The 26424-nt window shown below is 39.8% G+C and overlaps 1 protein-coding gene across 1 annotated transcript; it reads right to left on the bottom strand.

The window, feature by feature from the left end:
- Window positions 1–1583: 1583 nt before the first annotated feature.
- PSMA5 (proteasome 20S subunit alpha 5) lies at window positions 1584–26169 on the bottom strand. Its single transcript, XM_058716293.1, has 9 exons — window positions 26016–26169; window positions 21910–21976; window positions 15157–15283; window positions 12653–12720; window positions 11640–11747; window positions 11442–11500; window positions 10216–10318; window positions 9119–9205; window positions 1584–1835 (listed from the first exon to the last, which is right to left on the bottom strand). Exons 1-9 carry the CDS (start codon window positions 26042–26044, stop codon window positions 1758–1760), a joined length of 726 nt encoding a protein of 241 aa, XP_058572276.1. The 5' UTR covers window positions 26045–26169; the 3' UTR covers window positions 1584–1757.
- Window positions 26170–26424: the final 255 nt, after the last annotated feature.

The following is a 26424-nucleotide window of genomic DNA, read 5'->3' as shown; positions in this document are numbered from 1 at the left end:
AATTTTTTTTTAACGTTTTATTTATTTTTGAGACAGAGAGAGATACAGCATGAATGGGGGAGGGGCAGAGAGAGAGGGAGACACAGAATCGGAAACAGGCTCCAGGCTCTGAGCCATCAGCCCAGAGCCCCACGCGGGGCTCGAACTCACGGACCGTGAGATCGTGACCTGAGCCGAAGTCGGACGCCCAACCGACTGAGCCACCCAGGCGCCCCGAACCTACACAGAATTAAAGGGAATGCTGTGGCTAGTTCTCCCCACGAGAAGCTTCATGGGAGCACAGACCATACTGTTTTCACAGCTCTATTCCCAATGCCTAATACATTATTACTTGGCACATAGGAAGTAAGTACTCAGTAAGTTTGTTAGATTTGAATAAATAGAAGTTGTGATAGGATTTTTCAGTGGCATTTTCTATCAGGATTTGATAACTGGTGAACATGAAATGAATCTCATGATTATCATATTTAAAAAGTAATCTCAACGTGGGGCCTGAACTCACAACCCTCAGATCAAGAGTCCCATGCTCTACCGACTTGCGCCAGCCAGGCATCCCACTGTGTATTTAATAACAGGGTTACAATAACCATAAGTCTCCGGAACATTGGTGACAATACACTCTGGTTCCCTACTCTCCTTATGTGTATATACAGGGCAAAAGTTTTCTTCCAAGTGTTTCCAGTCATTGTAATTTCCAAAGGCATATAAACACAAGTTTCTGTGGGGTTTTTTTTTGGGGGGGGGAGGAGAGTTGCCTGGAAACACAGTATGAAATCTAGTATGAATTCAACCTACTCAAATAATAACTTATTTTGACATCATGGACAACTGCCTACAAATGTTAATGAAGATAATACACAATCAATTCTGCATTATCCACATATGGATTAGCCAGTCATGTTGTAGATAGTGCAAGTACATTTCAAATCTCAATGAGATTTCCCTATTACTTAGAAGGTGTGTAGGCTTCAAGGGACCTGGCATTGTAAAATCAAGAGTTGATGATTTGAAACCAGAAAATCTGAGTTCAAATCCCAACAGTTTAGTTTTCTGTGTCCACGGACACACAGCCTTAGATTCTTTATCCGTATGATAATGCTATCCATTTCATATGGCCATTTTGGGGGCTCCAAAAGATTCCTTAAATAATTTCAATGAGTCATAAGATGGCAGCTCTTATAGTTCTTATCTTCATAAAGTGAAAATCTCTTTCCAAATTATCAACACACAAGAACTGAGACAACATTGTAGTTGGCTTAATGAACTACAACCCTCAAAACATGTTGTTAACATCTCCTTCATATAAGAAATAGCAGCAAAAATACCTATTTAATCAGGTGAAACTATGGCACTGAAATGGATTCGCAATGGTATTAAGATCTTTAAACCATTGCGAAGAGTTGGATAAGCTTAAGTTCATTTGCCAACATCAAGGGATTCATGAGATAGTTGATTCTGTTGTAGATAGACACTAAAACAATTTTAGAATAGATACTCTGATAGGATAGGGATATTAGTACCACTATCCTTTTTGTCCCCTAAAATGAGCATTTCGAACAAAAGACTGCATTAGAAGAGAATACTCTATTAACAAATTTTAAATTTTTCTTTATTTCAGAACTGTCTTTATGTACAGACATCATAAAAAAAATGCACATACACTGGAGATTTTCCAAGGAACAGGAGCTGGAAATAAAAGTTAAAAGCATTTAAGAGAACTGAAATTGTCCCAGAGAAGTTCTGAGGATCATGCTTCTTTAAATGTCCTTGATAACCTCTTCAAGTTCTTCCTTTGTGAACATGTGGAAATTCTGGCCGGGCTGCACCGTGGCTAACTGGAAAGAAAGCAGAGAAGGGTTAATGAGCTGGGCTCGATTACCCTGCTGATAGCACTAGCATGGTCAGGAGAAGCTGTGTTAGTGATGCAGCTGTTCATTAGGAACTAAGGGATCTACTATCCAAGGGATATCCTTTTCAGCCACAGGTTCCTAAAATAGCTCTCTGACTCCCAAATAAAAATTCTTATTGACCAAGTTTTCTATTTTGAGGTTAACAGACCACATAACAGTTAACCAAATGCCTGGTGTCATTGTCATTTCTTGACACTACTTCAACAAGTATCAGAAAAGCAGCAGCAAATTACTTGGGGTCAGTACTTTTTCGTTAGAAATATATGAAAAGTGTGTTTACACACTCGGAAGTGAAGCCTGTGTGACCTTTGTTTCCTGGCCACCCTGTGTTTCAATTTTTATCAGTAAAATGGGGATAACAATAGCACCTAATTCATACAGAAGTTGTGAAGATGTGTTAATCTGTGTAAAGTGCTTACAACACTGCCTAGAACATTATAATAAGCACCAAATAATTACCGATTATTATTAGGTATATTATTTTCTTTAAAATTTTTCATAATGCAACTTAACAACAAAGTCTGTTTTAAGTTCATTATTTTGAGAGACAAAGAGAAGAGAGAGAGAGCGCATGTGCACATGTGTATGCTCACAAGTAGAAGAGGGGCAGAGAGAGAGAGAGAGAGAGAGAGAGGTAAAGAGCCAGACATTAGGCTCGATCTCATGAACCATGAGATCATGACCTGAGCCGAGATCAAAAGTCGGACGCTCAACCTACTGAGACACCCAGGTGCCCCTGTTTTGTTTTTTAAAAGGACTAGCCATGAAAATAAAAGGATTCCATTAGTACCAACACAGGAAGTCAGTTGAGACTGACAAATATTAGTTATAAATATCAGTCCAGATAGAATCTATTTAAACAATAAAATACGAGGGTCAGAAGACAGTTTCAAATTTAACTAAAACTACCAAGTTTTCTATCACCTCTGCTGATAACATAGTCCCATGTTTTGGGGACCAATACTGAGCAATAGGTGCCATTTGACATTTGCCTAAAAAGCGGTTGTGTTGGTTTTAAATTTCCTCCTATTGCCTTTTTCTTTAGACTTTACAGTTAAACATACTAGGGTATTTTTGGTAATATTCATTACTGATATTTAACGTAATTTGAAACTTCCAGAATTAGCATAATCCAATTACATGATGTTTATTATTTGCCGCTTCACCTACAGGAAAAACACAAAAAGACTACTAACATTTTAAAACACCTGAAGATCTGATCTGGGAACAGACTTAAAAAAAAATGTTCTCTCAACAAAGCCTGCAGTCTCCACTAGATTCTCCCAACAAAAGATCTATCCAATTACACAAAATGTCAGAACACATATTTATAAAATACATGTTAAACATTATCATTCATGTCCATATAGACCATGGGAAATTAAAATAATGTTATTACTACATCTTTCAAGGACGTGAGGACAGAGACACAAGGTCAATAAAGCAGAGAAGAGTGAGGGCCTACAGAATTTTTTTGTCAAGTTGCTCACAGTTCATAGGCTAGTCTTCCCAAACCATTTCAGGGGCTAAAAACAGAAACCGGGAAAGCTCTGAATAGAAAAGTCTGATAGAATCTGGCTGTAAATTGGTGGTAATAAGACTAGACCCAAATACGGCCTTTAGGAAGGTACTCACTCATCACTAGATGAGTAAAAATAACCCCTTGCATTTGCATCATGATAAACTTATTTACATAGGGAATATGAAAGATACTCTTCTATTTATCTTATTCTTTCAAAAAGCTCTGTGAGACAGGTGAAACATTTTCTTTCATTAATTCAATTAATAATTAATTATTAAGCACTTATGTACTAGTTATAATTGTACTAGGCATGAGGGATCCAAAGATAAAGAAAATCTTTTTTATTTACTAAGGGTGCTGGACACCAAATGCTTTTAATGCCAGGTGTTATAAGAGAGCTGAGCATATGTAGAGGCACAAAGGAGTGATCTAGGGGGAGTCAAGCAAGGTTTCAAAGAGAAGCAACTTTTGAGTTGTGTCACAACTCAAAAATGGGTCACACAGTGGAGAACCAGAAGAGCAGATGGAATGTGCACATGTATAAAGCATGCAACAAGAGGATATATTTGCAAAATGAAGTAATTCTGAATGGCTAGAGCAGAGACTGCATATGGGAGGAGATAAAACGGGAGGCGAAGTAGGAAAGACAGTATACTATAGTGGTTATAAAAGTACAGGACCCCAGGAGGCACCTGAGTAGCTCAGTCGGTTAAGTGTCCGACTTCAGTTCAGGTCGTGATCTCACAGCTTGTGGGTTTGAGCCCCGCATCAGGCTCTCTGCTGTCAGCACAGAGCCTGCTTCAGATTCTCTGTCCACCCCCACCTCTATCCCTCCTCCACTCTCTTGAAAACAAGTAAACATTTAAAAAATTAAGAAAAAAAAAGAAGTACAGGGCACAGGAGCGCCTGGGTGGCTCAGTCAGTTAAGCATTTGACTTCAGCTCAAGTCAGGTCAGAATTAGCATAATCCAATTACATGATGTGTATTATTTGCCGCTTCACTTACAGGAAAAACACAAAAAGACTACTAACATTTTAAAACACCTGAAGATCTGATCTGGGAACAGACTTAAAAAAAAAAAAAAAGTTCTCTCAACAAAGAGAGAACCCATGTTCACGATTCATGGGTTTGAGCCCTGAGCGGGCCTCTGCACTGGCAGCTCAGAGACTATAGCCTGCTTCAGATTCTGTGTCTCTCTCTGTCTCTGCCCCTCCCTCACTTGTGTTCTCTCTCTCTCAAAAATAAATTAATAAATTAAAAAAAAGAAAAAGTACTGGACCCCAATCACAGCTGGGTTCAAATTTTGACTCCATCATTTACCACTGTTATTTTGAGCAAGGTCCTACCCTCTCAAAGCTTCAGTTTCCTCTTTTGTAAAATGGAAATAGGAATACCAATCTGAGAGAGGTACTGTGAGGATTAAAAGAAACAATTGCACGCAAAATGCTTAGCAAGGTGCCTAACAGATTAAACATATGACTTAAGAACAGTAAATTATCATACCATGAAAGAAGTTTAGGATTTATCTTATAGACGGGAGTCAGAAAAGATTTCTTTTTCAATTTTTTTAATGTTTATTTTTTGAGAGAGACAGAGCATGAGAGTGGGGGGAAGGGCAGAGAGAGAGAGGGAAACACAGAATCTGAAGCAGGCTCCCAGCTCTGAACTATCAGCACAGAGCCCAACATCGGGCTTGAACTCAAGGACCACGAGACCATGACCTGAGCTGAAGTCGGATGCTTAACCGACTGAACCACCCAGGTGCCCCCAGAAAAGATGTTTTCAAGTGGAGAACAATCAAGACTAGATATGTAATTTAGAAAATCAACCTCAGTAAGCACAATGAAGGAAATGGAATGAAAGGAAAGATGGCAAGGCTAGAGGCAAGAAGACTAGTTAGGAAACCTCTGAAAGGATACAAGGCAGGAGAAAATTGAGTGCCTGAACAAAAGAAGGCACTGGAAGTAGGGATGGAGAGGAGGCACTATAATATGTCAATTATTTACAAGGGGGCAAAGACAGTGAAGGGAACAATTCAGTGAAGGGAAAAAAAAGGGAAGCCGAAGTCTTCTAGGTTTCTACTGTGAATGACAGGTATACATACCGGTAGCATCATCAACTAAGATTAGAAGGGCAGGAAGATGAAATGGTTTTCAGGAAAGATAATGTTTCGTTTTAGAATTGTCAAAAATTTGGGGCACCTGGGTGGCTCGGTCGGTTGAGCGTCTGACTTCAGCTCAGGTCACGATCACAGTCCGTGAGTTCAAGCCCTGCGTCGGGGTCTGTGCCGACAGCTCAGAGCCTGGAGCCTGCCTCGGATTCTGTGTCTCCCTCCCTCTCTGCCCCTCCCCTGCTCATGCTGTCTCTCTCTGTCTCAAAATACAAACATTAAAAAAAAATTTATAGAATTGTCAAAAATTTGAGGAGTCTGCTTCAGAAAAGTCAGATAATAGGTTTAAAAAGTGACCACGAAATCTGACAAACTGGAGTTAACTTAGCAAAATAAGAAAAGTCCCAGGGAAATATTAAGAACACTAACAAATGGTAGCAATTGAGGAATAAATGAGGGGAGAAGCGGTGAGGACAATGGATATAGGTTCTCTTGGGAAAAGACCTAGTAATAAAGATTACAAAAAAGGATGAATGGAATAGCGCCCAGCAATAACATGTAACAGACTGATACACACGAGATGAATTTCAAAAATCATTATGCTGAGTGAAAGAAGTTAGACACAAAAGAGCACATACTGTGTGACCCATTTATATGAAATTCTAGAACATGAAAGAAAAATCTAACGACAAAAAGCAGATCAGTGGGAAGGAACGAACTAAAAAGGGGCATGAGGAGACTTTTTGGGATGGTAGAAATGTTCTATACCTTAATTGTGGTGGCAGATTATACATTTGTCAAAATTCACTGAACTGTATACTTAAAATAGGTACATTTTACAGCATGTACACTATATCTCAACAAAGTGGATTTTTTTTTTTAAGACAGGATACTAGGTAGAAGGAGGAGTTAACAAAGGTGTGCTTTGTTTTGTTTTTCTAAAAAAAGATGCAGCTTGGAAATTTTCCTTTTTTGTAGAGAAGGACAGGCTGGTGATCCAAGGGACAACTGGTAGAGCAGGGGCCCCCAAATGCCTGACTTTCTCAGACTGACCATCAAAATCACCCAAGGAGATTTCAAAAGTACAGATTTCTGGACTTGATTTCCAAAGACTGATGGCCAGTCAGATTTGGAAACTATCAGAGTACCGGTGGAGTAAACTGTCTTAGACAAGTGAAAGTGACCTTTTGAAATGCAAAAATAACTAAGTCAGGGAGTAATATAGTTAACAATAGAGCATGGGGGGTCCTGGGTGGCTCAGTTGGTCAAGCATCTGACTTCAGCTCAGGTCATGATCTCACGGTTCGTGCATTCTAGCCCCACATCGGGCTCTGTGCTGACAGCACAGATGGAGCCTGCTTGGGATTCTTTCTCCCTCTCTGTGTCCCTCCCCCACTCACGTTGTCTTTCAAAAATAAACATTAAAAAAACAATGAGAGAGCATGACTGAGACACATCTGATGCTCTTTTCAAAGCAACACTGAAACTGAATGAGCTAAAAATCTATGCAGTTTCAACTGAACCAAGCAGACCTCAGAACCTGCATTGTGAAGTCAGCAGAGCTATCTCTGAATTACTCTGAGGTAGGAAGAAGGGGGTAGTTTTGGCAGAAATGCCAAGACCCGCGGTGCCTGGGTGGCTCAAATGGTAGAATGTCCGACTCTTGATCTCAGCTCAAGTCGTGATCTCACGATTTGTGAGATAGAGCCCTGTATCAGGCTCTGCATCGACAGCAAAGAGCCTGCTTGAGATTCTCTCTCTCCCTCTTTCTCTGTCCCTCATCCACTTGCTCTCAAAATAAATAAATAAACATTAAAACAACAACAACAACAAAAAAAAAAAAAAAAGAAGAAGAAGAAGAAGAAGAAGAAGAAGAAGAAGAAGAAGAAGAAAAGAAATGGCAAGACCCTATCTCATTCAGTACCAAACACCCCCAAAGTACCAGAAAAGAACTGACAAACTCCCTCCTAAGGGTCAGACCGGGTATCACTGTTACTAAGAAAGTGTAAAAATAGTATTTATGTAGTAGGTTTTTCCATTTCTATTCCAAACTCCTCTTCTTCCTGTTACTGCTCAAGAAGTAACCCCTCTTTCCCCCCACCTCCTCTCTCCAATTCCACCCATGCTTTCCCAACTTTAGGCCAGCCCCTTGTTTTGACATTCAAGTTTGCCCCTTTCACTGTAGCCTGTGGAAGCTGGCTGGCTCTAATGGCAAGACATTTGTCAGCCCTTAACCAGCCATGCTTCACCAGGGATTAACCTAAACATACATTTTCTCAATGCACACTGAGTACAGCTGACATAATTCTGGTAAGTGCTGATTGGTTTAGTTACTGATTTGTGATTACAGACACAGTTGCCTTTAAAAAATTTTTTAATTGAAATATAATATTATGACCACCATCCTGACCTTTTTTTTCCCCTTCTTTTACTTGAGAGAGAGACACAGAGAGACAGAGAGCGAGCAAGCAGGGGAGAGGAGCAGAGAGAATCTTAAGCAGGCTCCACACTCAGCACAGAACCTGACACAGGTCTCAATCCCACGACCCTGGGATTGTGACCTGAGCTGAAACCAAGAGCCAGACGCTCAACCGACTGACCCACCCAGGCACCCTGTACCCTGACTTTTTTTTTTCCAGCTTTTCCCCCTTGTTTTTAATGTTTATTTATTTTTGAGAGATAGAGACAGATCATGAGTGGGAGGAGGAAGGGCAGAGAAACGGAGACACAGAATCTGAAGCAGGTTCCAGGCTCTGAGCTGTCAGCACAGAGCCCAACACAGAGCCCGAACCCACAAACTGTGAGATCATGACCTGAGCTGAAGTCATACCCTCAACTGACTGAACCACCCAGGTGCCACCCCTCCATCCTAACTTGTGATAACAATCTGGTAAATGGAGCCTCCGCTAGTTTTTTTTTTTTCCATTAGTATTTTAAGGTAGCCCAGCAGTCCTTTTGCTTATCCCAGCCTTCCTTTTTCCCTGTCCATAAAGACTCTTCCAAATAGTTCCCATTTGCCTTAACTCTACTGTTGAATTCACCCACTCTCAGCAGATGATCTAACATTCACCAGGGAAATACAGGACCTCTCTCTCAATTCACCTGCAAACCTACTCTATCTTTTTACTCACCATTATCTCCTTTTCTCCCATCTACTCTTAGCATCCTAAATAAGGGCAGTCAGAATCTGGTCCACAACTCTCTGGTATCATCTCTTGCCACCTCACTCACTACCTTACATATATCTTGCACCCCAGCATTCAGAAAACCCTCAAATTCTCCTTTGCATACAATGTTATTTTATATCTTTGAGCCTTTGCACATGGCTGTTCCCTCTTCCTGGAGTACCCTTCTCTTCCCTTCTCTAGCATCACCTCTTCCAGGCAACTTTCCTAATGTCCTAGGATAAGTTAACACGTTTTGGGGACAGTCCATTCTTATTACTATTATAGAAGTATTGGAGCTTCAAAGGATAGCAATAACTTCTTAAGGGCTGAGCATACAAAATGTGATTATTTCCCTGGGAGATATGGGAGCTATGATATCTGAATAAAAAACACCACAAGAGAAAATACCTCTATATTAGTTGCATTCAGCTTCTCCTCCATTACTTGTTTGAGGATGATGAGTGAAGACTTGATGGCTTCTTTCAGTGTCATAGACTTGAAACAAAAAGGGTAAGAAGAGTAGCCATTATGTAATTCCTCCTTCCTTCAAAGATTTCCCCTATCTCCCTGAATGATATAGCAAATATTACTAAATCAAGCAGCTTAGTAAGTACAGTGCATTACCAGGTATCTCTAGAATTCAAGTAAACAGTAAATAAGTAGAATACATTCATTCAAAGTTTCAAGTCTTATTTTGAACCAGATCAAAGTCACCAACTTTCATATTAAGTGATCTTTGAAGAAGTGGAAAGGGCTACACTTCTCTAGTTATCCTCTTTTAATACAGAAACAAGATAATATTGGGAATATCCTATGATTCACAACTCCCAAATGATCTAAAAAGGTAGCCCACTGGTTTAGTAAACCTGCTCTTGTAGTACCGTGTTTTGAACCCATGAACCCAATTTCTTCCACACATAAAATCAATACTATCAGGGGTAGAGGGGAGTAGACATCCCTGTGTGAACCAGTAAGTAAGATAGCCTTCAACCACAACAAGTTACCCAAAGCCAAGTCTTCCCATCCTACAAGGTAAAAAATGCCAAATGTCTACTTGCTTCTAGAGCCAGACTAGGAAATCTATCTGTTAAGTAAAGCTTTCAAGATAAAGGGTAAACAAACTGAGGTCATCTATACCATGGTACAGCACTCAGCATTAACTACTGATATGTGCAAAAATATGAATGGATCCTAAAAACAGCATTATTGAACAAAAAAGGCAAATGCAAAATATAAACTGTATGACTGCATTTATAGAAAGGACAAGAACAGACAAAACTAATCTACAGTGGTAAACATGGTTGAAAGGGAGGAAGAGAGTGAACGGAGAGGAAATAAGCATTTCAGGAAGTGATGGAAGTGTTCTCCATCTTGTTTTAGGTGGTGGTCACGAGGGTGTGTACTCCTAGAACTCCTAGAACTGAACACTTAAGGTCTTCCCATTTTATGTAAATTATACCTTGATTTATAAAATAATAATAAAAGTTGTGAGAGTACTCAATTACCTTGTGGTAAACTTCTTGCAAGGAGCTCTGGGCACCCTCTGAAGCAGAGCCAATTGCTCGAGCATCACACTGTACAAAGGTCCCAGATGGGTCCATATGAAACCTGCAAAACCCCCCAAAAGAAGGGGGTCACAAATGCTTAAGAGTGGTGGCATTTTATGTAACAAATATCTCACTAAAGAATATAAATGCTTGGCCCTGCAGTGGAAACTCCACTGAAATACTGAGGTACAGGTCCAAAAGATGTTGTATGCCTAGAGAAACCAGATTTTTTTTTTTAAGTTTATTTAAGTAATGTCTATACCCAATGTGGGGCTCAACTCACAACCCCAAGATCAAAATTCACATGCAAAGTCACATGCAGCTATAGAAACCAGATCTTTTATTTTAAAGTTTATTTATTTTAAGATAGGAAGTATGCACGAGCCAGGGAGGGGCAGAGAGAGAGGTGAGAATATCCCAAGCAGGCTCCATGCTAAGCATGGAGCCCAATGCAGGACTTAATCCCAGGACACTGGACCATGACCTGGGCTAAAATCAAGAGTTGGACGCTCAACCAACTGAGCTACCCAGGCACCTGAAACCAGATCTTTTTTTTTTTTTTTTTTTTAATTTTTTTTTTCAACGTTTTTTATTTATTTTTGGGACAGAGAGAGACAGAGCATGAACGGGGGAGGGGCAGAGAGAGAGGGAGACACAGAATCGGAAACAGGCTCCAGGCTCCGAGCCATCAGCCCAGAGCCTGACGCGGGGCTCGAACTCACGGACCGCGAGATCATGACCTGGCTGAAGTCGGACGCTTAACCGACTGCGCCACCCAGGCGCCCCAAAACCAGATCTTTTAAAAAGTGTTTAAGAAAATTAATTCATTCCTCAGAAATTTAGAAGTATAGAAGATATAAATATGGCACTTGTGTATGCCTATCTAAATAATATTTGAGGAAAAGGAACAAATCAGCATTCTAAAGCAAAGCTCTAAAACACACCCTGACTATAGTACAAAGTTGCTTCTAATTCTTTCCAGAATCAGCAGTGGTTCCAACAGGGAAGTTCTTCACAGAATGTTTGTCTTTGTATAAACAGCACAGAATCACTGAACTTTAGAGTTAGAAGCCCTTCATTTTTTATAATTCTACAATAATCCTCTCAATTTAGACAACCAGTCCCCATCCCAAATTAAAATAATTCTACAAAAAAAGAAACAGGAAAAAATGGCAAATTCTTACAGCTGGGGTCCTTTCTCATCAACTCCTCCAAATAACAGTGCTACTCCAAAGGGACGAGACTAGAACCAAAAAACAAGAGGTATTAAGATAAACAAATGGCTACTGAAGCAGGAGGTAAGAGGGGCTGGGAAAGGTATGTTCAGAGGACAAATGTCCTAAGTCCCTTAGAAGGAAACTTGCCACAAACACCACACTCACCATGGCACCTGGATCTGCATCTTCTTCTCCAAACTGCAGAGCTAGATTGGACACAGCCTGAGTCACACTCTCCACGGTCATTGTCTCATTGTAGGTGAACCAATGGTTCTAGAAAAAGAGCAAAATGTGGTCTAACTTTTAAATAAGAAAAGCATTAAAGCAGTCCACCATCTCACTACATACATCCCTGTGGACTATGGTTGCAAACCGAAGGCTCAGCTCCAGTGTGTTTTTCTTAACACTGAACTCGAATGCTTGGGCCTACATGAGAGGAAGAGAAATAGCTCTAGAAAGAAACTGTGATCAAAGTACCCTAAGCATTAATGACCGACTAGAGGATTATTCCCTTGAAAAACAGAGTTAGCCCTTCACAGCACTAAGCTTAGTCTTTTCACAAAGTGAATGCTAACAGCTAAGTGCCACTTTCCCTCAAAGAGCCTACCTTATCATTGTGTTGGTGTTTAAATTAAATGACTTACTCTTACATAAGTACTGACAGTAAAGTTGAAAATAAGTGCAAAAAGTTTTATCAATCAGGAATTTTTTTCTTACTGGTCTTTTCTCGAAGCAGCAGGTACTCAAAGAAAAAAACAAAATCAGCATTCTTGACCTGGTACATAACATTACTCACCATAGGAGAGCTGTTACTTGCAAGCCCAGCACCAAAGGCAGTTGGGGTAGAATGTCCTTTAGCTATGTCCACTTCCTGCTATGGTGCTCCCACAGTTAATTAGGGAACAGAATGTAGTGCAATGCTTGCTTTATTTAAGGCAAATCAAAAAGAAGCAAGAGACTGTCAGCACTATTTACCAGGGCTTCCTTAAAGCTGCAATGGTTGGATGGCTAGACTCCAAGCCTCAACAAGTTATTAACTAGGTGGTCTATCCAAAAATCACTCCTAAGAGCTACATCTGATATTAACACAGATAGCCTGCAATACAGCCCAGGCAGCTACATCATTAAACAAGGAACTCAAGCATCAAGGTAAAAAGGAGAGATGATGCTAATTTTACCTGTGTCTCCACTCTGGCTTTATCAATTAAAGTCTTAGCATCAGCAATTAGCCCACTCATGGCACAACCTGCAATGTAAAAGCAATAGTGACCCAGGGGCCAAATCCTAGCAGAACTCTTTCATCCACTCAAGAAATGCTGAAACACTGGAATGGAACCATGGCGGCCATACGCAATCCCATAGCAATACACCCAAGAGGTTAGATGGGAAATTATTTGATTATACTGAACACAAGTATAATTATACTACAAATAAATAAAACCATCTGCAATAACTCAGAAGTCCAGTATTAAGATAGAAGACAGGCAAGAACAGCCAAACAAGCATGAATTTTCACATATTACATCCTTAAGCATTCCTTTAGCATTCTCGTAGACCACAATACACTTTCAAACTAAGCGAACACTAACATCCCAACAGAAGAAATAAGGAAAAAAATAACCATGTCACTATGAGCTATAAAAGGCCCCAGGATAAAATCAAAAGCTTTTTCACCTCCCTGACCAAATACAAACCAATTAGTTTAGAAAGAAAGTTTGCCTGATGGTCCAAGATGCCAACGTTATAGCTGTTACTTTATATGCCATAACTTGAAATCTGTATTTCCAGCTTAAGCCTTACTACCATATTTCAAACCTATGAAGCCAATGACTCCCTTAATATATCTACTTGGACATACCACCAACTCAAATCAAGTTCTTTCTTCCTTCTAGACTCCTTGGCCCTCACAACCAATCAGATCCCAAATTCTATCAATCTCCATCTGATTAACCTGTCCAGCATTAATCCTTACGTTGTCCATTCTCTGTCTACTGCCTTGGTTAAATTCCTCATTGTTTCTATTTGGATTAAAGGAAATTTCTTTCCAGGTCTCCCTACCTCCAGTCTCAGGCCCCTTCACTCTACCTGCAACCTTGTTATGAGAACTGTCTTTCTAAAAGACTAATCTGGGGGCACCTGGGTGGCTCAGTTGGTTAAGCATCTGACTCTTGGTTTAGGCTCAGGTCATGATCTCACAGTTCGTGGGGTCAAGCCCCACATCAGGCTCCTTGCTGACAGTGCAGAGCCTGCTTGAGATTCTCTCTTTCTCCCTCTTTCTCTGCCCCACCCCTGCTCATACTCTCTCTCTCTCAAAATCTGATGATATTACCCCAAAGCTTAAAATCTTTCCCATCAAGTTGAAGCTCTTTAGCATGGTAAAAAGACTTCTACTGTCTGATCCAAGACTTATTTCTTGCTACAGTCCACCTGCCAGTCATACCAAACTTCTTGTGCTAGGGTATTCCCTATTTTACACCACTAAGGGTTTGCTCATTTCTATTCCCTCTGACTGGAGTGCTCTCCCTTCCTATACCCACACACTTGTTCACTTAGTGACCATTTCCTCATCTTTCAGAATTCAACTCAGCTCAAGCATCGCTTTATGGAATCTTTTTCTGTAAGTCCCACTACCACTGGTCCCAGACAAAACTAATGATTTCCTCTTTTGTACCCCTACTGAGCACATACTACAGCCTCTCTTAACACCTACGTCACTCAACTGCATTTACTTATTTACATGTCCACCTCCACTATCAGACTGTATGCTTCTGAAACATAAGGACTATGTCTCATTTTTCTCTGTATCCCTGGTGACTAGCATAGGTCTGGCACATGGTAGGTTCTCAATTTGCTGAATGAAGTGACACTGATCTATCTCCAGACACACAACTTGGGATTAAGTAGACAAAATGTTCTTAAAGGACTAAATCTCAGCTTCTACATCTGAAAGATACTGTCAAGCTCCTGGAGTCACCATGGCATTGGTTCTGAGGCCTTCAGGCAACTAATTATTTTACCAATATTCCACTAATTAGATGACTAAATGGTTAAGAAAATTTCAACAGTCAACTAAAATGCAGAACTACTCACCCTGTAATGCTACAATGATGCCAGAAGCTAAGGCAGGGAAATTATAACAGAGACCAAAACAAAAACAAAAACAAAAACAAAAAAGAGTGCTGGGGTGTGGGGGATATAGGGGAAGACAGGGAGTAAAAAGATAAATCTGAAAACAGAGGAAGAGGACTGATCTGCTCAAAATCTATTATTCTCATGCTCTCTGAACCTTAGTCACTCTAAAGACCTTTAAGAATTCCTCTTTCTAGTGGACACTCTAGTTTTCCACATGATCCTCTGCTCCAGATGGCTTCCTACTAGGGCTAACATTATGCAACATTGAAGACCCAGCCATCATAGGGAGCTGGCCTATGATTCAACCTTTACATATTTCGACAACCATCATATTCGCCAAGTCTCAATTTGAAAGAGAAAGGAACTTCTGGAAGTAGGCTGAGCCCTACAATTGCTTCCCACTCCTATATTATGCACACTGGCTTACTGCCTGGAAAACAGTAGCTAATAAGGGGATAAGATGTTCATCTAATGAACCTCCTGTGGAACACCAAAGAAGACTAATTAATCCAAGCCAGATCCTATAGAACAACTTCCCCCTCCTCCTTACCTATGTGAGCATCAATCTCTACAATTTTCTCAATGCTGCTAGGCTCCATTAGTGGGGAGGTAATTCTCTTCTCCACAGCTAGGCACACACCCTCTGATGTCTGAATCCCAATGGCTGTAGAACCAAGCTAAAAAGAAACGTGTTATAGTTATCATGTACAGGTCAAAGAACAGTCTCACATACTCACCAGGAATCTCTCTGAACACTGCACAAGACAGAAGCTTCAATTAGCCATACCAAGTATTCAGAGAGTATAAACAGCACCCTAATAAGTAATGTGTTATTCTTGTCAATGGCAGGAACACTTGATTTACAGATTTTGTTCTTCTAAAGGGAAAAGTTCAATGAAGTCTTGAAAACATCTGGAAAATGATCAACTCTAATGCCAATATTTTGGAGAGGGGTAGATTCTAAAGTTCTAAACATCAACGGGCAAAAAAGTAATAAAACTAGAATGTTTTTCTTTTCACCTCTGTTCTCTTGACCTGTCCCCAAAGGTAGTATTTCTCAAATCTACATGACCTCCAGAAAAGTAGTGTACATTAAAAAAAGGAAAAAGGTGCCTGGGTGGCCCAGTGGGTTGAGCGTCCAACTCTTGATTTTGGCTCAGGTCATATCTCACAGTTTGTAAGATAGAGCCCTGTGCCAGGCTCTGTGCTGGCAGCACGGAGCCTGCCTGGGATTTTTTCTCTCCCTCTCCCCCAAAATAAATAAACAAACAGACAAACAAAAGAAGAAACAAAAACACCACCACAAACATAATTATTAACTTAATTTTTTGAGGTCACTAGCAGTTTACAATATAGCTTAATTTCATCTCCCCATCTCCAGGGCACCATTCTAGTCACCGATCCCTCTATGTCTGTTTCTTTATCTGCAAGATGGGGGTAATAAAACATCAAGAAAGTAAATATATTAATACATAAAATGCTTAAAATGGTGCCTGGCACATAATAAATGAGTAACAAAATTAGTCATTCTTCTTATATGCCTAGATTACTTCAACATCCTCTTACTTAGGTTCCCCATCTTAATCTCTCTCTTAATGTATATTTCATGTTATAGCCTAACTGATCTAATAAAATGCTATTTTAATTATACTTCTTCTCTGAAGAACTAACATCTCCCTATATTGCCTGTCACATAAAATCCAAATAAGCTTCCAAAGCCCTCAAAACCTAATCTCACTTTTCATTTCAAACTTTATTACTCATTATTCTCCAACAAAATCTACCAGGTATAGCCCAACCCATTTTCTCATGCCATATTACTTATCCCTTAACTCACAAACCATGAGATCATGACCTGAGCTGAAATCAAGAGTTGGACGCTTAACTGACTGAGCCACCCAGGTGCCCCTGAATTACCATTATTATTTAGTTAGTTCCACAAAGCAATGCCTGCCAGTGCAAGCATCAGACTCCCAGAACCTGTTATTGTAAAGGAGTCCAAGGAATTTCATGAATCATTATGCATAACATGCTTAACATGACTGCAGACTGCATAATCATGTCTCATACATAAGTGAATTATTTTTCAAATGCATAAAGTTGTGACTTTATTTACAAATGTTTTTAAATGTATATACAAGCTTTTTTTTTTTAATATATATGCATAACTACAGGAGAGGACTGTTAAAGAACTTTATGTAAAAAATGGGCATTCATACTTCTAGGTAAAGGTATAGACTGAACACACACATTAGCTCTACTCCTTCCCCTAGCCTCGTAATAGTACAAAATTAAAGGATGGCAGAGTCAGGGGGTAGGGGGCGATGCACAAATATACTAGCACAAAGAAAATGGGCAAAGACACAGCAACAAAATTTCTAGGAAAGAAGACAGGTTAGTGATAATTTACTTAATAGACCTGAGAAATCTGAACCCTAAACCAGTAGTAAAGAAAATCAAGAAACAATCTGATTTACATTATAGGATCCCAAAAAAGAAAGGGACCTCTGGAAATAGAAACAAAGGAGCTAAAAATCACAAAATCAGTTCAGTGTTTACCTAAGAAACAGATTTCCAGATCCCCTCCCCTAGGCTATAAAGCTAGATGACAGCTCCCACCCCCACTCCTATAGAAAACTCTGGAAAGGGTAAAACAGACAGTGGTCTTTGGATTGGGGGACACTAAGCACAGTCAAAGGCAGGAGTACCAGAGTGAAAACAGGGGATTAAGTAAAGACTGACTAGCTGAAGGTTAAGAACTTCAGCCTTCTTTCCCCATTCAGCTCTCTGAAGCTAGTAGCTGAAACACCCTTCAGGCATGAAATGAGAAGGGGCAGTTTTCTCTAGAACAGTTTTCAAACATTTTGGACAAAATCGACATTAAGAAATATATCTTATATCATGATCAAAACATACTAACATACGCAAATAAATACAATAGAAACAACGTGGGAAAAAAACAATGAAACACCAACAGTATCAACATGGCATTCTGATATCTACTGTTCTATTCCACTCAAAAAGAAATGCTACCTTAACCCACTAAATTGATTTCAATGCTCACTAATTGGTCAAGACCTATAGCTTAAAAAACATAGCTCTAAAGAATCTAACCAATTCAAGAAAAAAAAAATTGAAAGAAAAGTTTAAAAAAAAAACCCTTAAAGAATATATTTCATCCATAAAACAAAAATAGGACACTAATAAGAAAAAGGAAAAAATAAAGGAGCTTAGAAATTGAAAAAGCAGTATGCCCAGAGAACTAGTCCAGAATTGGAACAGGTCAGAAGCTCAAAGATATTTTTAAGAATCTTTACTGGATACTTAATGTGCTTGGAAATTTTGAGAAGATACATATAACCTAGAGAGACTTTGGGGATTATTTATGACATGTATACATTAAATTAAGTAAATTTTTAAAAAAGAAGAGCTCTTAACTCCAGGAAAATATTGTGCAGAAATGGAAAAATGGCTCAGCTGTGAATACATTTACATAGTCATATGACTATAAGTGTTGACTAATGATCTCACAAAAGTATATATTGAGTGAATTGCTGTACCTCCACCCCAGGAGGAAAGTGTGTGTGTGTGTCCATGTGTGTCATTGGGGGCAAAAATCTTCATCGTCTATAATGTAAAGTCTGTGGATAATATCTAAACAAAAACAAAATTTTTTTTCCCCACTTCTGCTGGCTGTCTGCTTCTGTGCTAGAAATATGGAAGCAAATGCCAAGAAAATTATCAGCTAAAAGATCTTAAAAGTGTTGCTTTTGGGAAGCTGAAGATAGAGGGGGCAGTCCTCAGGGATTGCTGTTTTTGTTACAAGGTTGATATAATTATTTTATCTTTTGATTCTAAAACTACATGCAGGTATGCCTTAAGAATAAAAATGTAAAAGTCAGAAAATATTACTAGAGAATTTAATTTGGCACTTAGTTGTTCTCTAGTTGTTTTACGTATAGTACATTGCTCTTAAATCTCCAACTGAACAGAGCAGGACAGACTTTATATCTACTTTTTTTTTTTATGTTTATTTATTTTTGAGAGAGAGAGAGAGAGAGAGAGAGAGAACACAAGTGGGGAAGGGGAAGAGAGGGAGACACAAAATCTGAAGCAGGCTCCAGGCTCTGAGCTGTCAGCACAGAGCCTGATGTGGGGCTTGAACTCACAAGCCGAGATCATGACCTGAGCCAAAGTTGTACACTTAACTGAGCCACCCAGACACTCCCTTTATATCTACTTTTAAATTTTATCTGGCAGACTTGTTCTCAACCAGGGGCCATTTTATCCTCCAGGGGACATGTATCTGGAGGACAAAATCTAGAGACAGTTTTGGTTGTCACAGTTAGAAGTGTGAGTGCTACTAGCATCTAATCCCGCTGAACACTCTACCATGCACAGGATGGTCTCTCAATAAAGAATTATCCAGTCCAAAATGTCAATAGTCCCTGGGTACTATAACTATTTTGTGGATGAAGAATTCTCATATTATAAGAATTCACAGCCTGTTCAATTTGGCCTCCAACTTAAATAACTTCCTAAGTTTCCACTCCAAAAAAAAGATTAATATTTTCTTTTTTTTTTTTTTTTTTTTAAATTTTTTTTTCAACGTTTTTTATTTATTTTTGGGACAGAGAGAGACAGAGCATGAACGGGGGAGGGGCAGAGAGAGAGAGGGAGACACAGAATCGGAAACAGGCTCCAGGCTCCGAGCCATCAGCCCAGAGCCCGACGCGGGGCTCGAACTCACGGACCGCGAGATCGTGACCTGGCTGAAGTCGGACGCTTAACCGACTGCGCCACCCAGGCGCCCCGAAAGATTAATATTTTCAAGACAGACTAAGTAATAAAATGTACCAAAATCAAGGGAATTTTCTTTTGAACACTTACATTTACCCCAGATATTTCAGTATTACAATTCTGCCTAAAGTCCACCCCACCCCTTGGTGGGGACTGAGGAAAGGAAGTGAGGGAACATTTGAAGACTCTACCTAGTATTTCTTTAGTATAACTCATAGTAACCAATGTCCACATGCTCAGTTTAATATGGTAATTTTGACACTGCCAGATTATCCTTCCTTCCCCCAAAAAACTTACTCCAAAGGCATTTTTTCCCCACTTCTGCTGGCTGTCTTTCACCCATGCCATCCATACCGTACCTCCAAATGACAACTTATACTTGCCATTCTTAGTCGTTTCTCCAGCTCCTTTCATGCTACTGAATACTTATGCTTATCAAATTGCTTTCTCATTGACAACTCAGAAGTTGCCAAGGCGACAACCAGGTTGTTTAAATACCAAAGAGCCTGAATTTTCACATGGGTTAAGTCACATCTATTAAAGGGTCACATGGCTATTTCTATCTTAGCCCAACCTAGGGTAGACATCACATGGTCTCTAATTATCTTTAAGCAATCTGAAAATTACTAGCAGTAAGAAGCTTAAAGAAGAACCCCCCCCAAAACTGAGGATTATTCTTGGCTTGGATAGGACTATTATCTTTAGAGGCTCAAAATAAATGCCACAGCTTGAAATCGTCATAGTCTTCACAATTCATAATAATGTATGGTTTCAATACAGGGCAAAGATGATCAGAAACAGGCACTTGTAGCTGGCCCACCACTTTCTGTCCCACCATCTATCATAGTGCATCCACCTTTACTTCTATGTCTTCAACTAATCACAGTCTCTTTTACCCTTTTCTAGATTCTCATACAATAGTTTTCTAAAATACACTCTTTTTATAATAGGTAACTTAGAAACACAGTAGCTCTCTTCAATTATTTGAAGAACTGTTTTTGGAAAAGGTTTAAACATCCTGTGTGGTTCAAGGACAAAACTAGGGACAACTAAGGAAACTTCAAAGAAGCTAGACTTTGATTTATTTATTTTACAGTTTATTTATTTATTGTGTGTGTGTGTGTGTGTGTGTGTGTGTGTGAGAGAGAGAGAGAGAGAGAGAGAGAGAATGTGAGACAGGGAGAGAGAGAATCCCAATCAGGCTACATGCTATCAGTGCAGAGCCTGACACAGAGCTTGATCCAACTAACTATGAGATCATGACCTGAGCCGATACCAACTGAGCCACTCAAGCACCCCAGGAAGCTAGACTTTTGATTCAATACAAGGATAAATTTCTAAACCATTATGAATTGTTTTCTAACAGAATGAGCTACCTAGTGAGAAAATATTCTATCACTAGGACTATACAAACAGAGGTTATTTAAGGATGTAGAGGTGACTGAAGCACAGAGTAATGGGTTCATCTAGATCATTGATTCTCAATTCTTGCTAGATATTAGAATCACTGAAGGAGCCCTTAAAAATACTGATGCCTGGACCTTCCTTGGATAACCTAAATCAGAACTTAGATTATCCATAATTCAACAAATGCAGATCCCATGTGATAACTAACTTTAAGTATAGATAGCTCACTTACTGATTTTGTTAATACTGGTTTGGGGCGCCTAGGTGGCTCAGTTGGTTGAGCGACCAACTTTGGCTCAGGTCATGATCTCGTGGTTTGTGAGTTCGAGCCCTGCGTCAGGCTCTGTGCTGACAGCTCAGAGCTTGGAGCCTGCTTCAGATTCTGTGTCTCCCCCTCTCTCTGCCCCTCCCCTGCTTATGCTCTCTCTCTCTCAATAATAAATAAACGTTAAAAAAAAAATTAAAAAAAAAAAACTGGTTTGAACTATTTGATTTTGTTACATTACAGGACACATCTCTTAGTCCTGAAAGTGTCCAGTACAAATCCACAATTTTAAGAATACAGGTGATGAGTTAAACAATTTTTCAAAGTATCTTCCAGATGCTAAGTCCAGACCTCTATATCTCTCTCTTTATAGCCAAGAGGATTATGAACACAAACATGTCCCTTCAGCCCCACTGAGAAAAAGATACTTACATAATTATGAAGCATTGATCTGTTCAAAAGTCTTCAGGAATAGGATTGAAATTGATATTAAAACGGTTAGTGGTTGGGTAAAGGGAGATACAGAGTATTTTCTAAACAAATAGCTAAAACATGGGGCACCTGGGTGGCTTAGTCGGTTAAGCGTCCGACTCTGGCTCAGGTCATGATCTCACGGTTCTGTGAGTTGGAGCCCCACGTCAGGCTCTTTGCCAACAGCTCAGAGCCTGGAGCCTGCTTCAGATTCTATACCTCCCTCTCTCTCTCAAAAATAAAATAAAAACATTAAAAAACAAAAGGGAGAGATAGCTAAAACACATTTACTCCAAATGTTCTGCCAGCAATGCAGTAGGTTGCCATGAAATTTCAAAAACTTGCTACTTGATACTATACCTTGATAGCTTCAATGGCATATTCCACTTGAAATAATCTTCCTTCAGGAGAAAAAGTATTCACACCCCTATAATTAAAAAAAGCATTAAAGATTGTCAGAAAAAGTGTAGAGAAACAAAACTCAAGTTCCTTGACATCTAGCTCAAATAGCTACAAGATATGCATGTTGTCATTATTCTCCTTTGCCCACAACAATCTGTAGCTATTGTTTTGTACATTAACAGCTTTTCAAGAAAATGGAACTTATGTATGGAACACTTCTGTGCTACTCCCAGAGGCTTCAAACTGATCAAATGAGAGCAAGGGGCTTTCTACCTCAACTCTGAACCAAACTGAATTCCCTCAGTAAATTCAAGCCCCCAAAACTACCTGGCAATTCCCAATATGCTTTTATCCTTCTCCCCTTCACATTACGTGCATTTAATGTCAATACCATACTTTTCAGTAAAAGTCAGTTACAGGTACATTTCTCTATTTATTTGTATGAATTAGTATTGCTATCTTAACAGACTGAGATCTGGCTGGTTCCTAAAGCCTAAGCTAGTTTATTCATTCCATACATATTTACACCAATTACACACTAGACTTCTTTTTCTTTCTAAAACACCTTCCCACCTTTTCTTGTTCCATTCTGTTGGAAATCCCTATGGAGAAGAGGCATCAATCATGGTCTTAGCTATAAAAGTCTTCTGCACACAATGGACACTTCAAAAATACTTGAACAAATGAATGAAAGTAGTTATGATCCTTGGCTTATAGAGTTTGGATTTGATAACATGTAACATGATATATAATACAGTGTTTTCAAATTTGTTTTATTAAAAACTCTTTCTTCAAAAAAAAAAAAGTATATGTATCCCCGAAATACAAAACAGGTAATAATACAAGTTGACATTTACTGCATATCTACTATATACCTGGCATTGTTATAAACCTTTAAATTATTTAATTCACTTAACCCTCAAAAATAATCCTATGAAGTAACATTTAAAGACAGACAGTATTTCACAGATGTGAAAGTTGACAAAGAGGTTGAGTAATATGCCCAAAGTTAGTCAGCATGTAAGAGGCAGAGGTGGAATTAGGATTTAGGCAATGTGACTGCGGAGACCTATCTTTGAATTGTTCCACTATACTGCCTCTGGGAATTATTACTCTGGGCTAAATCAGGAGTGAAAAGAGAATCTCACCATCCCAGAATCCTCCTGGCCCCAGAGGTAATATCCCAGAGGTCATTAAAAAGTTCAGAACTCTAGGAACAATTTTTAAAAATCACTGAGTGAAAAGTCTGAGGACAGAAGACTGAAATTTTCTGCCACTTAGTAGCTTAAATTCCCTCAAATGAAAAACAAAAAACAAAACCTATCGTACATCTATCACAAGATAATTAATATTGAATTGCACAGAGTATGAAAGAATTTTGTGATAAAGTACCATGTGAATACAGTATTTTCACCTTAATTCAGGCACTTCATCCTAGTATAGTATTAATTACTACATCCTTATATGGGCTCTGCTCTTGGCTGTCTTCTCACACTTCACTGTTCTTTGGGTTATTTCATTTACATCAAGCACCAACTACTCTCAAACCTCTATTACCGGTCTGACCTCTTCCCTGATTAATTTAATGAATCCTGAGCATTTTCACTTGGATATCCCATTAGCACCGAACACTCAATATCTTCCAATCTGAAATATCTCTTTAAATCCAGCCATCCTTGCAAAATCAGTTCCATCTCCTGTCATCCTATTTCATTTTTATTTTAAAACACCTGCAATCTCTCAGTTCCCCAAGCTAGAAAGTTCTGAATGATCTGACTCATTTCTCCCCATCTTCTCCCACATTAATCATATACCAAGTCACATCAATTCCTCCCACAAGGTAACTCAACACTCTTTCATTCTCAACGACCTCATTACCTTTCACCTAACTATTGTAAGCCTTCTAACTGGTATTGACTCACTCTTTCTTCTGCTCCTGTCAAATAATCTCTGCAAAACACAATTATGTAACTTCTTCAAATAAAAATTAATAGCACATGGTTGCCTAAATAGTGACCCAAACTCCAGGGGCGCCTGGGTAGCTCAGTGGGTTGAGTGTCCGACTTCAGCTCAGGTCATGATCTCACGGTCTGTGAGTTCGAGCCCCGGATCGGGCTCTGTGCTGACAGCTTGGAGCCTGGAGCGTGCTTCGGATTCTCTGTCTCCCTCTCTCTCTGCCCCTCCCCTGCTCATGCTCTAACTCTCTCTGTCTCAAAAATAAATAAAAACACTTTAAAATTTTTGAAAAAAAATAGTGACCCAAACTCCTTCACTACAAAAAAAATCCATCCAATACCTAGCACCATCCTGTTTTCCCCATAGTTCACCACTCCCATACATGTATCAAATGTATCACACAGAAAAGAATGTTCCCAAACAGGCACTGTTTCCCCACTGCCCCTCCTTTGTTTATCCTATATTCTCTGCCTCCAACCTACTGACACTTAGTCCATATTTATTAAAATCTTCTTCTTTCTCAAGACTCAGTTTAAATATCGGCTCCTTTTTAAAAAGTTTTCAATGACCCCCTAATATTGAATGCAACCTCTCTCAACAAACTTTCTATAGTACTTGATTTGAATTTCTCTAATGACATGAAGCCACTTCTGACTTGCACTATAGTTATTTTTTAAATAGCTCTTTAAAAGGCAAGCTCCCATTTAAGAGCAAGAATCTTGATTTTGTTCACTGCTGTATGGCCAGTAACTAGAACAGTGTCTTGTACACAGCAAGCATGCAAGTATATTAGCTAAGTGAATTTTAAAAGGCTGTATTTTAGGCATTCTTGGGAGGATATAAAAATGAATAACACATAGCACTCATTGAAGATGTTAAATGATCACAGAACCTTAATAAAGACTTTCTGATAAGGATAATAATGTCTATCATACACCCCCTAACTCAAAATTCTATCACCCAAGGAGGATTTTTTTTTTTAATGCTCTGGAAAATAAATACCAAGTCATTTTACAGAACAGTACGAAAAGCTGTCAGTTTTAAAACTTCACATATATATATTCCGAGTCAGTAAAAGCATAAAAAAAGTGGGAGTTCCAAGTGATAAAACTTTTGACAGGATCAACATACACTTGACAAGAAATGCAGCTTCTAAAGAGCTAGTAGAAAGCAAACATCTGCCTTTCCTGGCTAAACAAACAAACAAACAAACAAACAAAAAAACCCAAAAACATCTTTGCAGCTATGTGAAAATCTAACCCACCCAAACAGAAACTGAAAGTAACAATGTCTAATTGTCTATGCACAATTTTACTCAGCATTTCCAAGCCCTGAAAAATATTTTTTTTCTTTTAATGAATACAACAATCTCACAACCTTAATTTCAAAAACAGATGTGGCCTTAACACACACACAAACTAAATTGCTTTAAGCTTCTCAAGAAGTCCGAAAAGTCTAGGTCTAGTGGAATCAGCGTGATGAGGAAACTCTTAAGAACCACTCTAAATTCCAGTTCCTATAAAATCAGACTCCACACTCCATCCGGGCATAGCTGAGAATACTTTCAGACTTTTGCAGAAACTATACATACCAGCATGCCCTCCTACATTTCAACCAAAGGAAAGGTTACTCTACTTCCACAACTAAGAAACGGAAAACGAGGTTGTTCCCCTAGAAGGAAGGGGGAGCTGAAATTATGAGAGCCATTAAAGAATCTCTAGTAGCTTTTTTTTTTTTTCAGGCAACACGTTCACATTTTTTAAAAAGGCAGTCATACTCAGCACGAAAGATGAACGGAGGAGGGGTTGACCCCTGGACTTCTCCGGGTTAAAGGTCGGAGTCGCGGCCCTTCGGCCTTCTTCCCCAAGCACAAAGCGGAGCTTCTCCCTTCCGCACCGAGTTGGGACCCAGCAGTGACTCAGCGGTAGCACCTGGCGCGAGTCTAGCTTGGGGAATCACTGCAGGCGGCTGGGGAGGACAAGAGATCCCCAGGCCGGGCCAGCCTCGGGTTCCTGGGGCGCCCCATGACACGGCAGAACCCAGGCCGTGGCCGGGCCCCAGTCCTGCCCACTCACAACCCCGACCCCACTTTCTCCCGACGCACAGACCTGTCGTACTCAGACCGGGTGAGGAACATGGCGAGGGCAGGAAAAGCTGGCAGCAGCTACGTGGGGTTTCTGAGGGCCAACACGAGTCCACCAGCACCCAACTCACCCACACCACCACAAAATTGAGGCCCTGCTTCCAACTGCGCGTGCGCAGGCGACCCCTTCAGCCCGCCCGTCAGTGCCTGCTTCCTATTGGTTGGTTGTAGTTCCCGCCAAGGTGATTGGGCCAAAGTGCCTCCCTGCCAGGCCGCGGTTGGTTCCAGGGACCGCCGGCCCAGGGCCGTCCTTCCGCTTTAAATCTTGCGTGGTTGCTAGGGGCGCTCCGAGCCCTAGGCATGTGGGGAGATGCTTCCCTTGGAGAAGGTGTGAACCCGCCCCAAGATTGGCAATTGGGAGAACTTCTACGGAG

This window comes from Neofelis nebulosa, chromosome 2, assembly GCF_028018385.1.
Source record: "Neofelis nebulosa isolate mNeoNeb1 chromosome 2, mNeoNeb1.pri, whole genome shotgun sequence".
Classification (NCBI taxonomy): Eukaryota; Metazoa; Chordata; class Mammalia; order Carnivora; family Felidae; genus Neofelis; species Neofelis nebulosa.
Note: the sequence above shows the minus strand (reverse complement) of the source record. Positions and strands in the feature narration are given on the sequence as shown.

Coding starts and splice junctions, on each gene's coding strand:
- PSMA5 (XM_058716293.1), bottom strand. CDS start 26,044: ATGTTCCTCACCCGGTCTGAGTACGACAG. Junction 11,501..11,639: donor ATGCAGATCCAGGTGCCATG/GTGAGTGTGGTG, acceptor TTTTGGTTCTAG/TCTCGTCCCTTTGGAGTAGC. Junction 1,836..9,118: donor TGAATGCAACTAATATAGAG/GTATTTTCTCTT, acceptor CTTTCTTTCCAG/TTAGCCACGGTGCAGCCCGG.